At 41.6% G+C, this 24,634-nt stretch overlaps 1 protein-coding gene across 2 annotated transcripts in view; it reads right to left on the bottom strand.

Annotated features, from left to right (window-relative positions):
- rcan3 (regulator of calcineurin 3) overlaps window positions 1-24,634 on the bottom strand; it is a 43,208-nt gene that overhangs the window by 10,010 nt on the left and 8,564 nt on the right. Inside the window, exon 1 of one of the 2 annotated variants that reach the window (XM_037072202.1) lies at window positions 14,646-14,958. The exons of the other annotated variant lie outside the window; for it this stretch is intronic. Coding sequence (XP_036928097.1) covers window positions 14,646-14,732 — 87 coding nt within the window. The 5' untranslated portion in view covers window positions 14,733-14,958. Of the gene's footprint in view, window positions 1-14,645; window positions 14,959-24,634 lie in introns of those variants that run through there. 2 annotated transcript variants of the gene reach the window in all.

The following is a 24,634-nucleotide window of genomic DNA, read 5'->3' as shown; positions in this document are numbered from 1 at the left end:
CAAGTGTTAAGTGTGCTCATTTAAAATTGAGTCTCTCAGCCTCGAAGACAACAAAGTCAACTGCAGTAAAACAAATAGCTTCCTTCCTTTTCAACTGCACATAAACAGCAGTAAACAGCAAGTCAAAATGTTGCATCTAAAAGGTTAAAGGGTCCACGTTTGTCTTTTAATGAGTCTCTCAGAAATTAAATACAACATCCCTTTGATGGCAGCCTTTTTAAATGTGTCTCTTTTTCATCAGGGTTACTGGTGTTTTGTGCTCCCGTTGATGCCAGAGAAACCAGGACACTCCTGGTAGCAGAAAATGTATAATTCCTTTAATATATTCTCTAAAATTTTCTTCTCAAACTAAAATGTAAAAAAAAAAGAAAAAAAAATAGATGAAATGGCTCCATACAATTTGACTGCAGTAATCCAAGCCACGAGATCCCAAATTAATTTGAAAAGACGTTATTTATACCCTTTTTATAATTGTCAGTGTAGCAGCTAAGCTAGAAGATAACATCCCATCTGAAGTGTTCACAAGCTTGAACACACAACAAGGATGTAAATAATGTCTTTTCAAATCAATTTGGGATGTCAGGACTTCTAGAGAAATGGATCACGCCCGATAAGCTGCATGTCTAAACAAGCCCCCATCTGACTCGGTTGTTTAGGAGAATGCTGCAACAGCGTTTTGCTGTGAAGTTCCAGAAATGCTTCGGAGATTACGAAACTTAACCCGAATTACCACTGCCATGGCTGTGAGCAGATAATGACTGAATTTGCATTTTCATGTGAACTGTTCCATTAATATATCTATATCTATATATATCTATATATATTTTTTTTTTTTTTTGCCACTTGGGGGCAGAGCAACAAGCTCTAAACACATCACTTACATAATAACCTAAACAATCATTTGAAGTGTTTTTTTTTGCCTTTTGTACGTGGAGAGGTTGCTGATGAAAACAGTGTCTGAACCCAAACATTAATGTTTTAAGCAGTATTATCAAAACAGTTAACTCAAAATGCCACAAAGATTCACACAGTAATTTTTTTTTCACTGCTAATATAAAAGTTTTGTGTTTTGAAAATGTCCTTGTAAAATCCGAGCCAAAACAATGTTGTTACATAAAAAAAGATTACCAGCTATTGCTTGTTTGCAAACTCTTCTGATAAATCATAATTACCTTGAGAATGACAACAAAGCATTTGTTTGGCCTCTCTGCAGAGCCCACTTATGCCCTTATTCAAACCGTGAATTTTCCATGAGCCCTAGCCAGCTACTATGACTCACATGTCATCAAACTCCATGTGGGATAACCGATAAGGTACTCAGTCTCTCTCACACACACACACACACACAAACACAAAAACACACACACTGTGGGTACTTCCCTAAACTAAATTGATGTTTTGGCATGAGGGAAAGCTCCGAGATCATGTTCCATTATAGTTTGTTGTTTGTTTTTCTAACCCCCACACACCGATGCTGATACAGCCACGGTTGATTGGCGCGTAACAAGTGAGCGTGCTCGATCACTAATTTATGTGGTCTCTATGAGCGGACATCCTGAGGGAATGAGAGGAGGAAGAGGAGGGGAAACGAGGAAGAGGAGAGGGGAGTTCGGTTACGCAGGGCTGAAAAGTGGCCCGCTCATCTGCCATCGCAATGTTCCCCGCGGTGACCCACTCCCTTTGTTCTCCGTGTGTGTGTGTGAGAGAGAGACAAGTGAGTAAGCATGTGTGTGATGTGCGCAATGTGTTCAGGATTTTCTTTCCACAATTAGCTGCCATTTCTGTAGGACTCCACACACGCAGAGGGCAGGCCTGCATGGTAAAATAATGTGACAGGTTGCAACGTTAGAATCCAAGCACAAGTGAAGGACGACCCTCGTCAGCAGACACAGGCTGGTTTAAACAGCACACGTGCACACACACACACACACACACACACACAGTCCAGTCCAGCACCTGCTACTACTATATGAGTGAGAGCTGCAGGACAACAGCTGAGAGAGGAGAACAGCATGTTCTCATTTTTAATTTCCACCACGGCCGGACGACAACATCTTTTGAGGAAGCTGAAAGAAAACTATGATTTGTCTCACGCACAGTAGCTAGGTAACAGAAAACAGGAAATCTATTTGGGGAGCGAATCTCTACTACACCTTACATCAGTCCGTGTCTGTGTTTCAACTCATAGGCTGTGTTTATCTTACAAGAGAAATCCGATGAGTTTAGGGGCGGGGATGTCGAGAGGCCGAGACGTGGAGTCGCTGCACTCAAATAGCAGACAACTCGGCTTGATTGCAACGCCAAGTGCCATGTCAGTTATTGCTGACCGCATGTTTCTCCATGTCACCTTTACATAACAGCCAGGGTGAGCCTCGGCAGGTTAAATTCCCTTCCTTTCCTGTCCTGGATTGTCCCTTTTGCAACTGAGCTAGACGGGGGCCCCACTGCAGCAAAATATGCAACACAAAAACGTTTCCTCTCACGCTCATTTTGACACATTTCACCTGTCAATAGAGTAGAAATCTTGCAACGCATCGTGCTTTTTTTCGTGGCTTGCCCGCGTTGAGGAAGCAGTCTGAAGTAAAATGGTTAATTAATAAACAGAGAAATGACTTATGTTACTTACTTATGTTTGTGTTACCAAAGTTGGCGTAAACAGGTAAAACAGTAGTTGCAGCATGTAACTTTAGTTCTATGAGTATGTGTTCAGCCATTTAATTGCATATTATTGTAGCCGTATTGTTTGTTGTAGCCACATTATTTTCATTATGCTCGAACACTGATGACTGTAATGAGGGTATTGCAAAATCCATGTCGTAACAACGGTGATAAAACTGGTATATGGCCAGCACCTATTCCATATGCACTCTTAAAGCTGTCAGATTTCCTGCTTGCAAGAGTAAAACAATCACCAAAGTTTGCAAAATGCTTCTGGTAGTAGAAACCAAGGGGAAAATTGGGTGAAAATGCAAATGAGCTGCTGCTAACATGCCACAATTCTTCCAAAACGCGTTTCACACTGGAACAAAAACAAACCTCACTAACGTCTGTTTTTTGTCTTCAGGGCACAATCAGCATTCATTCCCAGGTCAACTAACTCTGCAGTAGTCAGGGGGGTTTATCAGCTCCAGTTGGCACTGATGGAAACACGACACCTGGGTGGACATGTTACTTTTTGCCCCTTTCCGACGCGATACTATGACGTGTGTCGAATTTACAGACATTATCACGTGAGTAGTTCTCCATTTGTCTCTGCTCGAGCAGTGCTGGAACGTGGTTCAGCTGGCGATTGAGTTTTAAAAAACTCAATCACTGAAGGAAAATATAGATAAAGTAAACACCAGTTACATCCATTCCATGTATGTTTCCATGTTTTCTGGTGTGTTGGTGACATTGATGACACACCAGAAAAAAACAGAAACACAAACTCGTCTAGTTACAATGGTAAAGGTGTCAAGCGCTTATCAGCAGGTTGTCTACCATTACCATATCTGCACAATTTTTGTGTAAAGAAAATAAAACACTTGAGCTACAGTGCTTTAAAATGCAAACTGTGTGACACACTGCATGTCCCGGGGCTGAGGGGCAAAAGGAAAAATAGAGATCAAGAAAGAAGAACACATCAAACAAAAGAGGCGGAACAAAAAGAGGCAGAAAGCAACCCAGCACAATAAAAATCCAATGTGGAGAGATATAAAGCTAGCTGGTGAAATGCAGCCACTGCGCTGGTGGCTGGAGGGCCATCCTTCAGCAGATTGCCTCTTGGGTAATGAGGCAGTTATGTTCCTGATGGTAATGGAAAGGCTCTCATCGCGGTGGCAACAGGACATGTCTGTGGGCATGACTCACATTCAGGAGGCAGTGAGCGCAAGAGTCGGCTAGTGGTCCTGACACACAATCATCCGAACAAAAGATCAGTCGGCTTAGGGGATGAGGCAAAGGCTATTGGGGCGATGTCGACACGGTTTCATCTGGGACAGAGTCCGGCAGCAGAACAATAAACAGCAGTGATTGAAAGGACAGTACAGAGGCAAACAGGATCCAGGGGAGGAGATAAAGCTGAGGAATGATAAAGTGTTTGCAGTGCATCTACTTCACACGTCTCCCAGGTAATGAACCAGCCAGGGGGCAGAGCTAGGTGGAACCCGGGGACAGATGAGTGTGACTTAAGTGTTTTCCCATCTTATGTAAAGGAAGGATTACGTTTCCTCAACGTGTAGGGATCAGTAACAATTAGCGGAGCTTCAGGTCCATCCTGTGCTGTTGGCACAGTAAACACAATAAGGGAATCAACATGCAGGGAATCAAATCACCAAAATACGTCCTCGCAAACACTGGATCCAGGATGCGTTCTCAACAAAAGACCCAACGTGCTGCAGACTTTTTAGCGGTGTCTCTGTCAACTTGCTGTGCAGTTTAGGGAATTAGACGAGGCTCAGGTGTCACCTGCTGAGAGCGAACAAGTCGCATCAACTCAAACATGTCCTTTGATGAGCAATGTGCCTCAGAACGCACTGAACACACACAGGGAGAAAAATGAGGGATAGTTCAAATCTGGAAGGAAATTGGGCCATATTTCAAAGTAAAACAACATATTTGATAACTTTTTGGCTGAACATATATGAATATGAATATTACTTTATTACATTGTACAAATGTGCAAACAGTGCTTTGATGTGTGTTGTTATTTTGGAATTAATCTATGCCCTTCCTATCGGAATGTGTTGAAGTACTCCCTTTCAGTATCCAAATTAATATACAAATATCAATATGAATGTATCAACTGTATAATATCGGTCAAAAGATTATATATCAAACTGATTATAGTGTCTGATATCTAGGAAAAATGCGCTACTTTTAGCTCTCATGCTGAATGTAATCTGCAAAGTATCTTATTAGTGACCTACTTAAAGTTATCTAAAAAATGTGGTTCAGTAAAAAATGCAATATGTTCCTTGAAAACTGTATGGGGTGAAAGTATAGAGTATTACAAAATGGATATGTGGCTGTTTTCCAACATCTGATGGATCAATAAAAAATCAAATAACTGTCAGGTCAAACTGTAACATTGGTTGCAGTCCCGTCTATGTATCCGTAAGCACACTTCGTGTGTAGAAATCTGCATTTAAATTCACTGGCTGAGTCACAATGCTCTATTTTTATCTGTTTCTCATATAAGCTAGTACAGTATTTAAATCACATCGGCACTGGGGTACCAAAATCTGCGACTGTAATCCACCAGCTAGTTCAATTCTAAGTTGAATTACACCGTTTGGCATTTTGGATCAAAATGAAAAGATTAACCAAGCCTAATTGGGATGTAAAGAAGGGTTATTGAGTGTTTTTTGTTTTTTTTCATCTGGCGAATCACTCATCATTCTGCGACACGTGCGAGGCTTTAGTACAATCTAATCCAGACCCTCGTGCTTGAATGGGATTTGGGTGAAAACCAACAAACTAGGCCACGGAGCCTCGGGGTGAGTCAGTGCCAGTGTCACGCTAAAAATAGATCACGTTGGAATAATTAAGAAAATTCATTTCTTTAAGTGTACAGACCATCATTTTTAATTACCTCCCTCCCTAAAGGGCCAAACTGGAGCCAGTCTAATGAGGTCGAACAAAGAGAGGCAGATTGTTGGGATAACAGACGGAGCTGGATGATAAATCTCATACCTGCATGCGTGTATGTTCCAGCACATTTTTGCTTATCACGTTCCATATTTTTTCCATGACTATTCCATCAAAACAGAGCCAACTTTCCATTGCAGTCATGCCTGAGTGCAGTTACAACTATCACTTCTGACAAGAAAAATGTGTCAGTTGAAAACACAGCAGGCCTTTCAGGTGTCAACAATGCTGCCGACGCTGTCGAAAGCCAATCACATACTCTTCTGAGGCTGTTCTCATTTCCTCTGACAGGGTTTCAGGCATTTTTTTCTTAACACAGAACCACAACCATCTCAATCGACCCGTTGATAAGTGCTTGATATGAAACTCAACAGTTAGTTTCAATTGCTATTGCTCGTACCTTAACTTCTCCCAGTGTCACCATTTTGTCACCAAACAAATAGCCTATTCACAAGTGTTATCTCTTCCACAAATAACCTAACCAGAACAGTACACGCCACATATCAATCATTCGGGTTGTTATACTGATGTCTGTGCAATAGATTTGGTCCAGGTGCTATGAACATTGAACAAGGAATGGTAGAGATCATGGGTATTTGGATGTTGCCAAAGGGAAGGCTATTCAAACATTAGACAATGAACTCTTACATTTGTTGAAATGCCCTGACGGGATGACCTAACGGCATCACGTCGTGGCATTGAGTGAATTGAGCTAAAATAGTAGTTGGTGCTGTGAAACTTTGCATCCGTCTTGTAGTAATATAACCTGTAGGAAAAAGGTGTTTAAACCCTCTTTTGTGGGAAAGTCAACAAACTTTTAAGCATTTTTTAAAATCAGATTTGACTTGTGATTATAGTGGCTCTGGCTCTCTCCTCATTCATTTAGATAGGGGACTGGTCCTGTGAGCCAGGAATAACAGCACAGGGCGTTGTCAAGATGGCTGATGAGTGGTGAAACTTGACTATAAGGACTTTGGCTTAACTTCCTTAAAAACAAAAAGGACTTAATGTTGATCTTTAAACGATGATGGCTCTTTTTCCTGGTATGACGGACAACACGACTCATTTAAATATTTAAGTCCACACTTTTGTGAATAGTTTCAATCTTAGTATTGTTAATGGTTTCCATCTTTTTTCAGATTTGCAATCAGTATCCTTTTTTGTCCCTGTTTCTCAACTGCTTCCACAAAAAACCTTGAACGGCCACTCCCGTCTTCAACCATAATCGGAAGCGTGTTCAGATCACTGCATAGGTTTTGACCTACACGCATAGTGATGAGAGACAAAAACAATGAATGCAGTCTAGAATGTCAACACAAGTTACTGCCAAGTTATTTTTATTTTCAATCCAAAAATAGCAGCTTATGTACCCTGTTTAGCTTGCACTGACATGTTATGGCTTCAGAAGACCTCCAGAGTTATTAAAAGAGTTAGGAGCAACGACATTCTTATTTGGTGTTGAGTAATACAAATGTGCTTTTGGCCTGTCAGACTTTTTTTTTTTAACTGGCTTATGTCAGACATGTGTAGCCACTAGGAACAACTGTAACCTACCAGTTGCTTCTGATGACATAATGTGTTGCCACAAACATAACAAAAGAACTCAATACCAAACTGCATTGTTGTTTGTGTGTGGTGACCCAACACTCGCAAGCAAACACGGCTTCTGTCAAAGCAGCCACCATTAGCAGCAAATCCTCAGTATTACAAAACAACAAAAACAACTCCTGATTAATAGCTTTGTGAGCATTGTGAGGGCTGCATAAACACCAGGGAGGCATGTGAATGGTGCAAGTGTTATTACAGTCCGGGATCAATAGCTCGAGCGGGGGAACAGTATCGACAGGGGCCGACGCTGCGGCGCTACGCTGCCGCTCCCTCGGGGACAGTGTGTCCACGGCAGGGAGATTGAAATCAGTTTACAGCATGAGGGGACACATTAATCCTATTACCACCAATCTGGTCGTTATGTTTTTTATTGAGGCAGGAGCTTTTCCTAGTCAGCAGCACTTAGGCCTCGTTTGAACACACACACTCACACACATGCACACACTCACACACTCTCACACACACACACACATTTCCCTTACATCACACACTTTTAACATGCAAGTATGTCCACACAGTCTCCCACACAGAGTCACACACTGTAGAGGCGCTGGTAATCCAAACATACACAACGTTACATAAGGTGGCTAAGAGATGCTACAGCTATCACCTCAGGACACCGCAGCATCTGGACTCAATGAGCTCTTTGTTTATCTGTCGTTTGGCAATCAGTGCATCACCTTGGTCCGCACCCAGCTCGACTGATGATCAAGCATGATGGAGCAAAGTGAGGCGCATGACTGCACTGCTTCACAAAGTGTCAGGTCATGTTTCAGTATCCAGTGATAGAAAGTATTGTCCTTTACTCGAGTATTTCATACATTGCATTGCATAAGAAAACACGCTTTTTACTGCACTGCATCTGTTTCTTTTTGTTATCTTGCTGATTCATATTACTCAAACAAAATGGCAGCCTGGCACCATTTCTATCTGCTTTCATGTCTCCTTCATAACCTATACCTAACCCTAAGTGAATTAACTCAGCATTTGTCCAGTTTTGCAGGTAGTTGTTACTCTGTCTGTCTTTGTGACACAGGCACCAATAACAATACCACAAAACGTAAATGATGATATATTGTTATATATTACATTACCAAGCTGTATATAAAGTACTAGAAACCTTTACCAATAATAATTACTAATTAATAGTTATTAATAATCATAGTCCAATAATGTGTATTACTTTGAAACAGGACAACCTGCATAATGACAGTTTTCCTCCAGGTCAAATGTGAGTGCTTTTCCTTGAGTATTTCTACATTGTGGCATTACTACCATCACATTGTAAAAATCTTGAACACTCCTCCCACTGCTGCGTATTAGTTCAATCTTGGAAGACAAATATAGTCTTTCTCACTGTCCCAGTTTAACTTTGTACAGTAGTTAACCCCCCAGCGTGGTATTATTGTTGGCACCAGCATTGCAAAGAACCGCATGGGTTTCCACTTTCCTCATTCATTTAGTCTCTAATGGAGAGGTGGAAGCAGATAGAAATGGCTCCAGGCTGCCAAATTCTGAATGCTTTAACTTCAATATTATAGACTGTGGCACTGCTACTTTCATGAGGAAGAAAATGATGAACTTCTTCCACTGCTGCATATGGGATTAATCTAGATCTACAGAACTGTAACATAATAGACATTAGATTACTCTTGCTTTTTTGTCCATCTCTCTACCAAGACATTGTGCCCCTTACAACTTTCCAGTTCCAGTTTCTTTTAACAGTCAAAACTTACGAATATACAATTTACAATGATACAAAAATGATTAAGGTGAAAATGATCATACATTCAGAAGACTTAAACAAATTATTAACCAATAATCAAACTTGTAGATGATTTATTTTCCATGGATTGTCTAATTGACTTGTTTTCGGCACCAATATATGCACTTCAAAATAAAAACCCAGCTGTACACAAGTTAACCTTTAGCTGCCATAACACTGCAGATGGACAATGGTCTCAAAGCCCTACTGTATTCTTTAAGGTCACTGGCTTGGCGTGGCTATTTTAGGCACTAAAACTGCTTTGTCTTCCTCGAGCTGTTTGTCTTGGACTGGAAAGTTCTATTGGAAATTCTGACAGCGAAATTATTTTCGATGACCAGTAACAAAGGCCAATCATTATGCGTGACGCTGCTCCCCCGTCTTCTTCCTTGGGCTTCTACATTCCATTGCAAGGCCTTTTTTCCTTTTGTTTTTTAATCTTATCACTTCATAATCATGTCGTCTTGGTCACGCAGCAACCAGACACCCCACCCAGGAGACTGTCTTTTGTTATACGTCACCCTAACGGACGCAGCGCTAACCTTTAGCTGACACTTGAGCCCCAGTGCTTCTCTAAGGTTTCAGGCCAACGTGAGCTGCCCGTCTCCACCTGCCTAGTGCCCAGACTGGGGGAGCAGGCACACCTGAACCCACCGCTCAGGCCCAGGATCGCTCAACCTTGCCAAGCCGCAGATCTGGTTTCCTACCAGCACAGAACATGATACTGTCACCGTCTACATCCATCCTGTCTGTCCTGCCACTGCTCCTCTGCCTCTTGCCTTCACCTCAAAAGCTGGTCAGAGTGGATCACAACAGTGTTTTAAATGATGGGCCTGGATCATATCAGAATTCAGACCAGATTAATGTTTGATGAGGATGGAGTGAGAGGTCTGTCTGTGTCCTTTCTCTAAATAATCAGATGCTGCCGTGAAAATGGATTACTACCTAAATTGCCAGTGGTTAATTATAGCAGATAGTTAGCTGGATAGTCACTTAAAGGCACATTTTAAGCACATTTCTGCATCTAGGATCTCTCAGTCAAAACCAACCAGAGGACGTGCTATAACCGTATCACCTGAGTTCTTCATCATTAAACAACCACCACTGCTGATGAAAATATATCTGAAGTTAGAGCGACAGGTGACAAAATGAACTGTTACCTTGAATAACACTGAAGGTGCAATAGCACCGGGGGAGGGTTTGTGTTTACACCACTAGCACAGGGACGTCGACCGGTACGGGCTGATGCTAGCTAGTTAGCAAGCGTATCTTGACACAATACATGGATGTCATGACATCAAAACTTTTATTTCTTCTGCTGATAATTTAAGTCTTGAATGTTTCCAAAGCATCTTTTCGCAGCTTTTCAATCTGTATATTATGCATTTCTACTATTAGCACATACATATACGCCGCTGTTGTGGTATGCTCTGACTAATATCTGCTAGTAGTATCTGTCAGGCTCTAGTTAACATTTGGGGCACACAACTAATGTACAAAGTGCTAGTTGTTTTAGTGCAGAAAAGTCACATACTATCTTTAAATTGGGTTCTCTTGTAGAAAGTATGACCGAGGACTGTCATCAAGCTGAAATGATTAGGCAATTAATTGATTCGTCCATGCACATAAAATGCTTCAGCAGACATCTTGTCACTATTCAAGCAGAAATACCAAAAGTAAAGTGGCTCCACCCTCTAAATTTATGAGGAGTTTTCTGCTTTTCATTCTATTATGTGCTCGTACACTGAGTATCTTAATGTTTCAGAATGTTGCTTGGACAAAAAAAGATGATTGAAGATGTCACCTTGGGCTGTAGGAAATTGTGATGCCCGCTCTCTGACATTGTGTAGCCCAGATGATTAATCGAGAGAAATATGCTGCAGATTAATTAAACGTTGATATCCACTCATCTAACCTTTACCCTCTATAATTCAATGTAGCTGGGAACCTTTTTGGATAATCCCTCACTTTGTTGCTTGGCTGCTCAAAATAGCTGTTGCAAATTAGAGGCAATGGCGACATGTTATGTAAGGTTTAGCAAAAAACAGACAGTGGGAAAGAATGAAAAGAAAAAACATCACGCACGTCAGCAAAATCACTCCAGTTTTGTTGACCTGCAAACAGTGGATTAGTCATCAAATCTCACCCCCTTCCTCATAACAAGCATAATTTCTGTGACGGCAACGCCTGGGAACAGACGTGTGACACAAGTGACGGATAAACAGACAGACAGGAGGACGAACGGAACGTGACCCAGGTGGACGGAAACTTCTCTGGGCGTCCTCGGCGATGGGGTAGTGTTTGTGTGTTTGCTGACAGAGGTGTTTGTTTCTATGTGAGTCCGCTGACTCACTGTTGTGGTTGGAGTGTGTGACTGTGTCAGTGTTACTACAGTCTTCAGTGTGTGGGAATCGAACTGTAATTGAAAAAGAATAGCTGTACTTTGTGGCTCGCAGTGCCGTCTTGACGATCAAGTGTGAATGTGTCATAATGTTAAAATCCTGTTTTCTTCCCAATTAAAACCCCATTAAATTCAGCGAGACACCGAAGCCAGACTGAAACTTATTAGGAGAAAGAGCACTGTAAAGATGCAGTAAAGCCATTTTAATCAGAAGGGAAAGATCTTCACTGACTGATTTTTTTTTTTTTCCTAAACAAACGTCATGGCTGAATAAACAAACTGAGCTTGAATGACAACACAATTTCATACTGTTTTACTTTGTTTATATGAGACGGACCCTGCCACCTTTTTAGCTTCAAACAGTGATCTGGCGCATCATTTTCCTCTGAGAACAGTTTGTTTGTTCGCTTATGGACCAAATAAATATTTCCGAATTTGTAAATATAAAAATTCTTAGTTTGAATTTCTTCTCTGAAACTACACAGTGCCCCTTTAATCAAATGTAAATGTATGAGTAAAAGAACACATAAACAGGCAGCCATCAAGCTGGTGAGTAAAGACAGAAATTAGATGATGCCAGCGTCAAATCAAGCATGGGAGGTAACTGTAAAGGCTTGCGTCACGCTTTGTAATGTATTCACAGCCTGCCAACAAGCTGTGACCTTCACCGTGTGTCCTGTGCTATCATCTGCTGATGCTGGTAGATTTTCCAGGTAATTACAGTGTTGTGGGGAATGTACACACACGACAGCGTCTGCCCACAGCCCTGGCCTCACTAGACCTTTTCGACAACAATAGCCCTTCTGTTTGCTCCAAAATGGATACAAAGGACTCCGCTATGAAAGCCTACAGTACCACCAGCCCTGACATTATTACAACAACAACCTGCCCTGTCCACAAGCCTCTGTGTTCGGCTCATTAATGATGTAACCAGCAGGGGATGGAGCCAAGGCGTGGGCAAGGCCATTTCAACCGTGTCAAAACAATGGCTCCAAAACATCACAGCACGGCATCTCCTCTAATTAAAAAAAAAGCAAAACCCGCCATTCACTGATTTTCTTCACCATTCAAGAACCACCGCCGTTGCCTCATCTTCCCATGAAGTGCATGTAAACAGCAGCGTTCCACATATTAGTCTGTGATTGTGAATTCTCATGTTCAGATTTGGACAGGGGATCTTGTTGAATGATAATAAAAACAGGAGCTGACAGGGAGGTGAGCTCAATCAGAGGCGGCTCCCCCACGTGCCCTGCTTTAATCTGCCCACTCCCCGGGCGCTCTCCATCGCTCTCCGTGTGTGTGCCAGAAACCGGGATTAGTGGTGTTCTTTGTGTCATTCGAAAGTCAGCCCTCTGTCTGCTCTTTTAATTGTGCACGGACCCCCGTTTTTCACTGGGCGAGTCTCGGCGAGGCAGGCTGATAGGAGCCGCCTGACAGGGAGGGTTTTCGGCAAAGACTGCGCTCTGATCAGATCGTCCTGTCTAGAGAGCTGTCTGATCCACGAGCACTAAATCATTAAGAAATAATTGACACGTGGGATCACAATATGTCATGATCGGGAGTATCATTCAGCACAGTCAACGCCTCTGAGGTTTAACAGCGTTCCCCGACAGCTCTGCTTCTGTCACCTCGTGTCCCTTGGAAATCTTAAAGATGACGACAGCCATCCTGTAATAAGAGGACAACGGCACAGCGACACATCGGTGTGTTTCACCTTAGCTGGTCTGCAGGGGTTTGGAAGGTGTAATGAGAGTTGGCTCACAAGGGGTAACACAGCCCGCAGGGTGGGCACCGGCTGACATGCAAGGTTCATGTTCAAACGTGCGACATATTCTTCAGTGGCATCAAATTGTACTTGCAATTCATGCATCACAGATGAGAGGCCATTTCATATACTTGGAAATCCTCTGAGCTGCGAGTGTATATACATGCAGTTGCAAAAAGTGGTGATATATGGCTGAGCAAGGCGCTGTGGGGACGAGGGTGGGGTGACCGGGTTCTTAAAAAACCTGCAAATGCAAGGAACGGCTGAAATCAGCCTCCAGCCTCACCAGAGCACATCAGCAGTGACGAGGAAGTGAAACATGGGAAGAAAAAAATGCAATTGTGTGATTGAGAAAAATGTCACAACTGCAATACTGGCTGCTCTGACTCAGTTTTAGTTCGTCCCAGACCTGCGTCTCTTTCTGCCCTTTTTCCCGATGACTCAAATCAGACGGGCAGACGAGCAGCCAGCAGGTGAGGGAATATATTCTGACATGGAATTTCCAAAGGGTTTAGTAGGTGAGCCAGGCTTTGGCGGACCATCTGTGTGGCCTTCTAAGCCCCAAAACTGGCACGCTGCAGTGCCAAAAAGGTGGGCTCACTTTGAGCGCATTTAAGTGCAACTGCTTTCCTGCTCTGTGACTGACAGGCGGCATACTGAACACCTGCGCCTGCCCTCAGGACACGTCAATAACATATGACTGTGGGGAGTGTGCTGGGTGGTCAGCACTGAGTTTACAGTGACGCTTACATTACCTCCAATGCATTTACATGGTTGGTTTATTAAGGACAGGATTCTAGCATTAATGTGATATTTGTCAAACTTATCTTTTTCCTTAGATTGATATGACTATTTATTTTTTTATGTAACCCAGCCCACCTGCAGTGCTGCTGAGATAAGGAGAGCAGAGATACAGAGAGGGAGAAGAGGGTCTGTCCACCACTGCGTCTAAAAAAACTGCCTCACTTATTTCCCCTGCATGTGCCTTTCATGGACGCTTCAGTTCATCACACCCTCCCATTCAACTTGCGCATCAGGGATTTCTTTCTTTCTTTCTTTCTTTCTTTCTTTCTTTCTTTCTTCTGTCGTTCGACTGTGTTCAAAATCTCGTCGTATCTACGCATTTCTGCAATTCATCCAGCGTCAATCGCTGCGCCGTGCGCGCGTCGCGGGACGTGCGTCTTGGCGAGCTGCGGCTCCCATTGATAAAATTCCTCGTCTGACAGAGAGAGAGAGAGAGAGAGAGAGAGAGAGAGAGAGAGAGAGAGAGATAGGGAGAGAGAGAGAAGGCTGCATTCAACGTCACCAAGACATGCATGCACATCTACAGTTCGGCATGCAGCCCGAGTCCCGAGCAAAAACTGCTGCACAGCCACACAACACAAGGGCATACTCAGGATTCAGTTGCAGCGTGCGTCTTTTTTTCCCTTCTTTTTATCCCTGTCTTTCTTTTTGGGAGGGGGGTGTGAGAAGCGTACCTGCATTTTGTCTGATGTAAACACCTCGAGGTCTACTTCGCAGGCGATGATGGTCACCATCTCCAGTTTCATATTTATCGATGGCATTCCCCTTCGTGGTTGGGAAAAGAAAAACAGAACTGTAGTAAAAAAAAACAAAACAAAACAAAACAAAACAAAAAAACGAAACAAAAAAACAACCAAGTTCTTTCTTTCTTCCTCTCTGTCAGGTCCAGAAAAACGTGAGGGTTACGTCCAGCGGACTGTTTTCTGCTTTGGTTTCTTTTTGCTCAGCTGGGAGAGTTGCTGCTGGACTCCTCACCGCACTGACGAGAGTGATGCTGCAGCAGCCAGCGCAAACTCTCTCTCTCTCTCTCTCTCTCTCTCTCTCTCCCTCCCTCATCCCCTCCCCTCTCTGGCTCCACATTGACGTCATCACCATCCTCACGTTCGTCGTGTTTTACGCCACTACAGTGTCTGACGAACCGTGCACTGCAGAATTTACGGGCCGGTTTATTCCGCTTTTTCTTTGCGTGTTTTTTCTTTGATTTTATATAAGTGTGTGTGTATGTGTGTGTGTGTGTTATATATATATATATATATATATATATATATATATATATATATATATATATATATATATATATATATACACACACACACACACACACACACACTTATATAAAATATATAAATATAAATTTGTTCATTGAGCACGGATATGTGTCAGAGCCCCCCCCCCCCCCCCCCTTTTTTTTTTTTTTTTTTTTACTGTAAATTCAGTATGTCAAACTGTACATGGGTACACCAGCAACAGAGTGACCCTGACTCACCCCCCTGCATTCTGACAGAGAGCTCATTTATTTACATTTTAATGCCCCTGGAGGATGCTTACATATTTAGTACAATGACAACAAACAAGAGGACGTCTCATTCTTGTCTCATTCAAGCCCCTCAGTAACAGCCCTGGTCATGTTGTTCAGGCTTTTTCAGAGCTGCTCTTTTTAAACAAAAGAATACATTTAAAAAAATCATGGATCCTAAGTATCCCTTTAAAGAATCACTGTTAAGTTTAATCAGCATCCATGCATTGTAATCATATGACACAAATAACATTACAAGGTCATATTTACCAGACTGCATTAAACAGCTGCAACTCAGGATTGTTTTTCTTCTGGATTACTTTGCCAATTAGGTTTTCTTTTATTCTCTTAGTCATTTCTAATTCTATGAAATGCCAGAAAATCGCGAAAAACCCAAGATTTCTGTCAATAACACTGTGCAACACACAAATATATTCAGCTTACAAAGATATGAAACAAAGAGGGCAGCAAGTCTTCTTTTTTCAAAGTATTATCAATAACCTTATCAGTCCTTTTGAGCTTTCATCTCATCTTTGTGTTTACTGATGGGTTGATTGATCCCTTAGAGAAGCAGTCAAATGAAACACTAAATGAGGGGAAATCACTGTTGGATTAAACTGCTCTGAAATTAAAGGATAAGTTTGCCTGAAACAAAATGTCATTATTAACTCACCCCCAGTGATGTGGACTTCTTTTGGCTAGAAAAAATCCACATAAAGTTCCTGGATCTTCACTTCAAAACAAAGCTGAATCATACTCACAAACAAGTTAGGCAGATGAACAGAAATGTTTTAAGGACTATGAAACTAAATGTTTGAGGCTGGGATCCACCGCATTATGCTATGACGGTCCTCTTGATTCAGTGCTATAATTTACTGATAATATCCTTGTGGTCAAAGACATATAAGAGCTGCGATATGAAAAGCTGCTTTACCATAAAACATCGTTTTACATAAATCGTGAGCTCAAGCAACGGCCTCACTGACTGACATGTACAGCACTTCCTGTCAAGTCATAATTGCGTAACCATGCCTGTCAGCTGTATGCTCTGGAGTTAGTGCTGCCTACAGCTGACATGGTTTATGGCTTTTCATGGGCTTCTGAATAACAGACAAAACGACACGGTTATATGACGGCTGCTCTGAAGAGGTTGTCTCCCTACACGCTGTCAGCTGATACAGGAAATTAATAGATATGTAATTGGAGTCTGCCTTGTTGATCCTGGATAGACTCAGATATACGAACCCTTTCAGAGCTGTTCTTAGGGAGCTGAACTGTACTTTTTTACTGCTGACTTGTTGATTGAAGATTAACTGTACCGTGGCTCTTTATCACCCTCAACAAAGCAGCTGATGGGGCTGACAGTGCTGCCACAGCTCTTAATTATGATGATACAGTGCGAGTTTCCACTTCAGCTGAGGCCCAAAATTCCCACAGACATTAGGCCATTGCGTAATATCCTAACAAACCATGTCTTCTTTCCATCACTCAGATCATCTCCCCCTCTCTCTTTCTCTCTGTCAGTTTCTCTCTCTCTCTGGCCGTTTCATAATAATAATTGCCCAGCCGACTGAGACAGCTAAGTCCCCCATAAGCCATTAATATTAAGGCTCTCGGCGGTAAAGGCTATTTATGTCCCTGTGTGTCAGGCATTGTCCATGCTGTGCAGACGGAGAACATGAGTGAGATATGTGAGGATGACTGTGACATTCCTCCACCAGACAGCATCAGTCAGTCAGTCTGGAACAATCCGACTCTTAAATGCCAAGAACGACACATTTCATACACTGTAACATGTTGGGCCTGAGCCTGAATACCATCGTCAGCTGCTTCATCTGCTGCGAGCGAACCTTTTTTTTTTTTTTTTTTTTTTACTGCCTCAAGTCACGGTGGTGAGAGCAGGCGGTATGGAAGATGTTACTTGACAGGCCCCCCCGATATATTTTCAAAATCACCCCCACAGCTCATTAATCACAAGCTCAGAAGTGATAAAGCAGCGCGCCTGTGTCGCCTTTTCTTTTAAATCCACTCTGTTTGCTGGAATCTAATGTAGTCGAGGCTCGCCAAATGCTGTGATCATTTATTTATGCCTTGTTGGAAAATTCTCTTTTCACTTGCCCCTGTTTACAAAGCCTTGGGTCAACAGAAGATGGAAGAGATTCACTGTCTGGCTGAAGAGGATTTCTGCTTCACTGATGCTCAGTCCTCGAAGCCATCCTGCCTGTGTTAAGCCTCACATTTAGTCTGGACTAGTTTTATCTAGTCTAACGTGATCTATTCCAGCCTATTCCACTGCTGGATTCACAACCAGGAATACCTGATCCGCAGGGGGACTCTAGTTGGGATAGGTGGGACATATGAAACGATTGTAGAGTAGCTCAGCTAATCAGAAATCAATCATTTATCCATATAATTTGTTTAGGAGGGAAATAAACACATAAATAGTTTACAAAATGGTATGATGCTTTCTTTCAGTAGCTGTGAAATGCTGACTGCTCAATTTACACCTATGTCTGAGTCAGTTCTAACACTTCAGCGCCATGCACTGTGATTAAAGGTGCATACAAGCTAATTAGCAAATGAGCAGTCAAAATAGATTGTTAAGTAGTGGATAGATGGTTTTAATATTCAGTTACAAGTAGCCTAAAGGACAAAGGTTGTTAAGTCATGATCAGTCTAAAAAGTTGGAGATGGAGTATATTTAGCTAAAAGTAATGGACAAATTATTCACACATTTGGGTTCTGCTACTTCAAATGCTTTAAAAGCAATGGATGGTTGCTTAAAGTGAATGAATATAAAAAAAATACAATAGTAAAAAAATAACGGCTGAATGGTTTACACTGTGATTCATAAACACATGGCTAAAAATGGCTCAAAGTAGGCTTCATAAATGGTTACTTGATGTTAATGCATACAGTGGACAGCTTGTGTTTACCCAAATCTAGCGATTCGGAGATGCTGCTATTGGGTAGATATCAAAGAAGCTAGTACAACAACACAGTTCACAAAATAAGCACAGCGGGTTTACTTTGTTTTATAATATATCTTTAAACTTTACAGTTACGGCTGAAAATGACAAAAAAAAAAAACCCAAAATAAAACAAAAAACACACACACAAGAAAAGAAAACCCACACGTTAGCAAATTTAACTTATGTCCACAATGCAAATCAGCATGATTTGGTTTGGATATGACTGCAGCAAAAATAATAGATGAGTAATCAGTTGCTAAAAGTAATGGCTAACAAAGAAAACAACTGGCTTCTGCCAATCCAAGTGCTTGAAGTACAAATGCAAACTGACATAAACAGTGAAAATGTAATAACATTATCCCCTTTTATACATAAATAACGATGCAAAACAACTTTAAAATCAGTCAAATGAGCATAATGGGAGGTATCAATGCTTGAGTTCATCAGAAAAGGTTGGGGACCACCTTTAGTGCTAGCCACTGACATACAGAGCACTGGACATAAACTTCAATGTTTTCGGTTATCTGAGCGCTGTCGCGATGCACTCTGATCTCTTTTGTCACTGCTGATAAGTTGGATGGATTGTTGCGGATGATGAAGCACTTTTCTTCCTCTCTGGCCTCATTCTGCAGCCCTCCTCCTCCTCCTCCTCATTCTCAATTCTCCTCTTCTCATTCACAATTCCCTCTGTTAGATCTCAGCCCCAAACAACACTCTATGTAGGAAAATATAACACCCTTTATCTATTTCAAACAAGTCGAGCGGCTGCTCATTTCTTTCAAAATGTAGATAATTGTATAAGCTCGAATGCTGCAACCTTGCATGACTTGTTCATAACAGTATTAGTTTTACTTATCTACTATCAACTATTAGATTAAAAGAGCTACACTAATGCTCTGCAAAATAGAGAATTAATGCATTTCACAAATACGTTAATCCAACAGCAAAAATCTAGGTTTTGCAGGGTCTCTAACTGGCATGATGCACTTCATAAAAGATGAGAAGAGGAGGAGGAGGCAGCGAGGCAGCAGAGATGCTCAAAGGGTGAGATGCTGTGTCTCAGACTCACTGACGAGCAAAATTTGTATTCTGAAGTGGAGCTCTGCAGAGGAGCAGGAGGGAGGAAATCAGGGCAGTGGATCATCGCGGTGGGCTCATGTACGCATGCTCACGATACACACATGTATGTTGATGCATGCCCAGCACACGCAGCAACACATAAATGACCAACATACCTGGCATGCAAACACAGAGTGTAGTGTATTTGTGCTGCATCATCTGTGAATTCAAACTGAGCACATACACACATATCAGTAAACATTTATTCACGAGAAGAATTCACCCAAAATAGAAATGCATGAACAAATGACAACAGTTCTTGCGGACGTATGAGTGAGATCAGCATTGTGTGTGTGTGTGTGCGTGTATTGTGTGTGTGTGTGTGTGTGTGTGTGTGTGTGTGAGACTGCAGAAGAATGGAATGAATACAGCTGAGCCACTGCAGGCATGCAGATAGGCTGCGGCTGCACTATCCTCATGATCTTCACGCACACACGTGCACACACACACACACACACACACACACACAGACACACAGACACACACTTGCATGCTTCGTCCCTTCATTGCCAACCTCTTGTTTCACCAGGCTACCTCGCTGAGCCCAGCCAAACCAAACCCTGGTGCCAGCGCCAATGCAGCTGCTGTAATCTAGGCCAAGCTATTTATAAAGCAAGCAGCCAAGTACAAGCGCAGGGAGCCAGGGGGAGACAGAGGGATGGGAGGATAAAAGAGTGTCTACAGGGCAGAGAGACAGATCCAGAAAGTGTAGGTGAGAAAGAGCAGTGGGAGAAGAGAGGAGCGCAGAGAGTTGGGATGGCGTAGAGGGAATAAAAGTAGTGAGAGGGCGAATGGGATTAGAAAGAGGGGCCTCGAAAGGCGCAGAGGACGGCATGAATATCTGAGGATGAGCTGACACCAGCCATCAACTGTAAATGACACAAGTAGCCTCCATCAACACTCCTTCAAAGCCTGGGATTTGTTTTATCTGGTGGTTTGAATTCTGCAGACAGTCTGACAGGATGAGGGCGGGATTGTAGCTGCTGCGGCGCTCGGTGATTTGGATGTGAAAAAATGTTGACAGAGAAGTTTTACACGACTTCTGGCAATCAAGCTTTAATTAATAGTGATAGACAACTCCCAGAGGCCAAATCTGACTGTAACGCTCTCCTCCTAATTAACAAAAATGAGCCCGTCATCATGGGAAATTTGTAGATACAACTGTATGAGTGGAATGTCCAATAGTCCTGTGTTTAGAAGAACAAAATGTTTGAACAGTTTAAGTCGTTTTAATTTGTTATCTTGTTGTCTGTGCTCTTCCAATCCAGATTTAGCACCATTTTAATCAAAATCTGATGACAGTTGTTTGTGTTGTCGGTCCTCTGTCAGTCAAATCTAGTCACAGCACACTATCACAGTGCTAACAAAGCAGATGAGCTGATTGGTATGAGTTTGCCTCCACATTTGAATATGATGAATGAGTTTAGGGTTATAGAAAAAAAGATTTGAAAGTTTCCTAACTTTACATCATGGTTAACGAGTTCTGAGGAGTTTCAATCTGTTTTCAAGTTGTTGTGAATTGAAGAATGGTAAACTTTTCGTACTATATCCAGCCCAGTGGTCAGGTTACATTTGATATTGAAATTTCAACAAAATGTTTCATATCACATTCATATTATATCTTCATGACTCAGCTGTCATTTCGGGATGTGGAAGTGATGGTCATTCAGCTACAAATGAGAAGACTGACAAGCCAGTGACCCTAGTTCAAGACTGTTCCAAGATTTGCGAATGGAAACCTGCTGAATTTTTTTCACGAGACCTCAGGACATTTCCAGCCATGATAGATTGGAAAAATTATTTCAAGCAAAAACAATGTTTTTCTTACCATAACAATGTGGTTTCTGTGCCTAAAACTGACCAGATTATAAGCACAGCACTGTCACGAGATAAAATTGAAAACTGAACCTAAAGAACTGTAAAATTGCAACACAAACAAGTTGAAACATAACTTTGGTTTTCACAAACATACATTACAAATGTTTATTAATGGTGATTGGAGCTGCTTCGTATTGATATGATATAATTGTGTCTGTCTTCAGGTCATCATAAGTTAAACAACGTGTTATCTAAAGTGGTGGGCATTTCCCCCTATTTTCTGATATTTTATGGACTAAATCATTAATGAGTTAATCCTAAAAATATTCAGCAGTTTAATTAATAATGAAAACAGCTGGAACTAGGCTTATCCAGTGCATTAGACCGGCCTGGTGTCCTGACCGCTCTCCATGCAAAGATAACTTAATTTTTAAATAAAAATGATTCAGCCTTATGGTATAACCAAAGAGACAATGGTGAAAGTCAGATGGCCATTACATACTTGCTTTTCAATAACATGAAAGTGCGAATATGTAAAGAAATAACATTATGTACAGAGGGCATTTGCAGACAGCATCATCAGCACTGTCTGTGCACAGGAGCTGACAGCATAGTACTATATGCATGCTTTTGGTCCACAGCCCACATCTGGTGGGCCACCAGCAGCTGTTCACCGTTTTAACCCAGTCCAGCAGCTTAGGAGCTGGAGAGATGAGCTGCTGGATGGCTGTATGAGTGGCACACAGACAGAGCGACACGTGCCGATGGTTCAACTGATTGCTTCGCTTTGAAATCAGGTCAAATCTTTGGATGGGTAAGGCGGACTCTCCGACCCGCATACAGACATCGCCGCTGCTTGAATACCAGACAAAACAAAGAAGAAAAAAAAAAGAAAAAAAAAAAAAAACAGGCAGGGAATGACCCGAGGCGGTCTCAGAGCTTCGAAGACAACACGGTGCTCTGAGAAGAGGATGCCATTTTCTGTGGATGGCAAACATAGAGGAAGAAAGAAATCTATCATCTTCACCACAGAATAGCAACAGCTCTCTATTCTTTCACTTCAAACAGATATTATTTAAAGCTATGGGATCCTCATGGCAACTGAGATGAGATCAAGTGGTGATATGGCTCGACGAGATTGCAAACTTCAAAGGATGAAGCTGGCTCATACAAAACTAAATCAAATTCTACATGAAGCTAAATAACATGTACACCAACACCAATATATCTGTGATAGGCCAATATTGATTGACAATATCAGCCAGCGAATATACTGGACAGGCTGTAGTTTTAATTATTGTTTTAATGAATGTGGTTTAAGTATGTTATATTTTTAGGTTTTCTAAGAGAGCCAGAGCCTCATCATTTATGTTTATGATGTATTCCGGATTTGTGCGTAAAAGCTTTGTATAAATGGTATAAGCACAGATTAGCACATACGCATCAAATGATTGGAGTTAAGAGAGAAGCAGAGAGTGTGAGAAGGACCCAGAGACAGATTTTGGAGAGATGAAAGGAAACAAAATCAGTCTTTTAAAGAAGTAAACGGGAACAAACAATGACCAAAGCAAACCAAATTTAATCAGGAGGAGTCACACACCCAATTCTGTCTCCTTTTACCAGCAATGTAATGGCAGTGAAAAACAAGTGCAAAGAGAAAAATCAACAACAACAGACGGTCAATAGTCCTTTTCTCTAAATGACAACAGGCAGAAATTGATTGGGATGCCAGTCTCCCCTCTGCTTGCCTCATAAATACCTCCAAGAAACAGCGTCGCAGGAGAGCAGATTCACAACAATAAGACATCAATAAAGTTCTGTAAATAAACAGAAGAAGTAATAAGGGCCGGAGCCAGTGCTGGACATCGAAGTATACAAGTAAGTCTTTTAGATTAATACAACACAGACTGACTGACTCTCTATAAAGAGGAAAACATTCCCTATTTAAAACAAAGTACAAACTGAATATGGGCGACGGATAGATCCAAAAATAAACTGGTACATAAATCCTCACAGTCTGATAAACTAAACTTCCTGTTTCCCGTGGTTGTATTTCAGCTCCTTAATTTTACACATTCAGTAAAAGCAATCATCTGCAGAACATCTTTCTCTTTCATGGACTCATCATCGGAGTCCGCTTATACTTGGCGTCCGTCACATAAGAGATCATGTTTTGTTGTCCTGTGAGCTGCTATTCTTGAAAGCGCCCACAGGACGTTTCTTTTTTTAGACCAATTGAACCAGAAAATAATCTTGATTTAAATAGAATCACAGGAGCACGTCTTGGAACAAACGGCACAGTGGCTTACCGCGCATCCAAAATCCTACAATTTCATAATCAGCCCCTGCGTGGTGGGCGAGGCGAGATGAGCCGACTCTTTCATCAAAGCAGCCGTATACAAAACTATCATAATTGCATATCAAAGAGGAAAAATGAATTTCCCGGAAGCTGAGATGCTGAAGATGTGGGAGTGCTGCTGAATGAGTATCAATATAGGAAAAACACGATTTAATCATGATGAAGACAATAAGGAAGTTGTCTTTAAATAGATGTCTCAGGTTAACAAGGGACAATATGACATGACTTATGCAACCTGATTCGATTAGCTGTGTGAAGTGATCATTCGACATTAAGAGGTAACAACATCACATTAATGTCACGAGGAAATCATTTTGATGCTTGTAGAATATAATAAAAGAGCAACTCAGAAAGCATGAGACATAAGTTATTTGAAAAGAAGAGAAATAAGTGCGATAATAGAAAGTCTGTATTTTTCCCAACTAACCTGGAGTTTTTCATTATCCCAATCAAAGGTCTAAGGGGATTGAGTAAGATCAATTGAGAGAAATTTTGATATGTGACTTGAAAGCAACACTATAAAATATGAGAGAATAGCCACCCACAATACCTAGGAGCCCAAAATGAAGATCTCTGCTTAAAAAAAGGGTGTTTTGATAATGACTATTCAAAACTATTTGGCATTATCAGGTCTTCAGGAGACCTGGATTACACCAGACACACTGTATGGAGATGTTTTATGGGTTAAGTCCCCTTTAAACTTTAGTTGTTTGGGAGAATGCTACACCACTGTTTTGCTTTGAAGCTCCAGAAATGTTTTGCAGACTTCGAAACTTAGCCCAACTTTCCATCAGCATGAGAGCGCTACTCATAATTACTGAATTCTCATCTTTGGGTGAACTGTCCCTTTAAATTAGCTGAATCCATTCTATTGATTTT

The sequence above is a fragment of the Acanthopagrus latus genome, chromosome 16 (genome assembly GCF_904848185.1).
Source record: "Acanthopagrus latus isolate v.2019 chromosome 16, fAcaLat1.1, whole genome shotgun sequence".
Classification (NCBI taxonomy): domain Eukaryota; kingdom Metazoa; phylum Chordata; class Actinopteri; order Spariformes; family Sparidae; genus Acanthopagrus; species Acanthopagrus latus.
The sequence above is the reverse complement of the archived record's forward strand: the minus strand, read 5'-3'. Positions and strand labels throughout refer to the sequence as shown.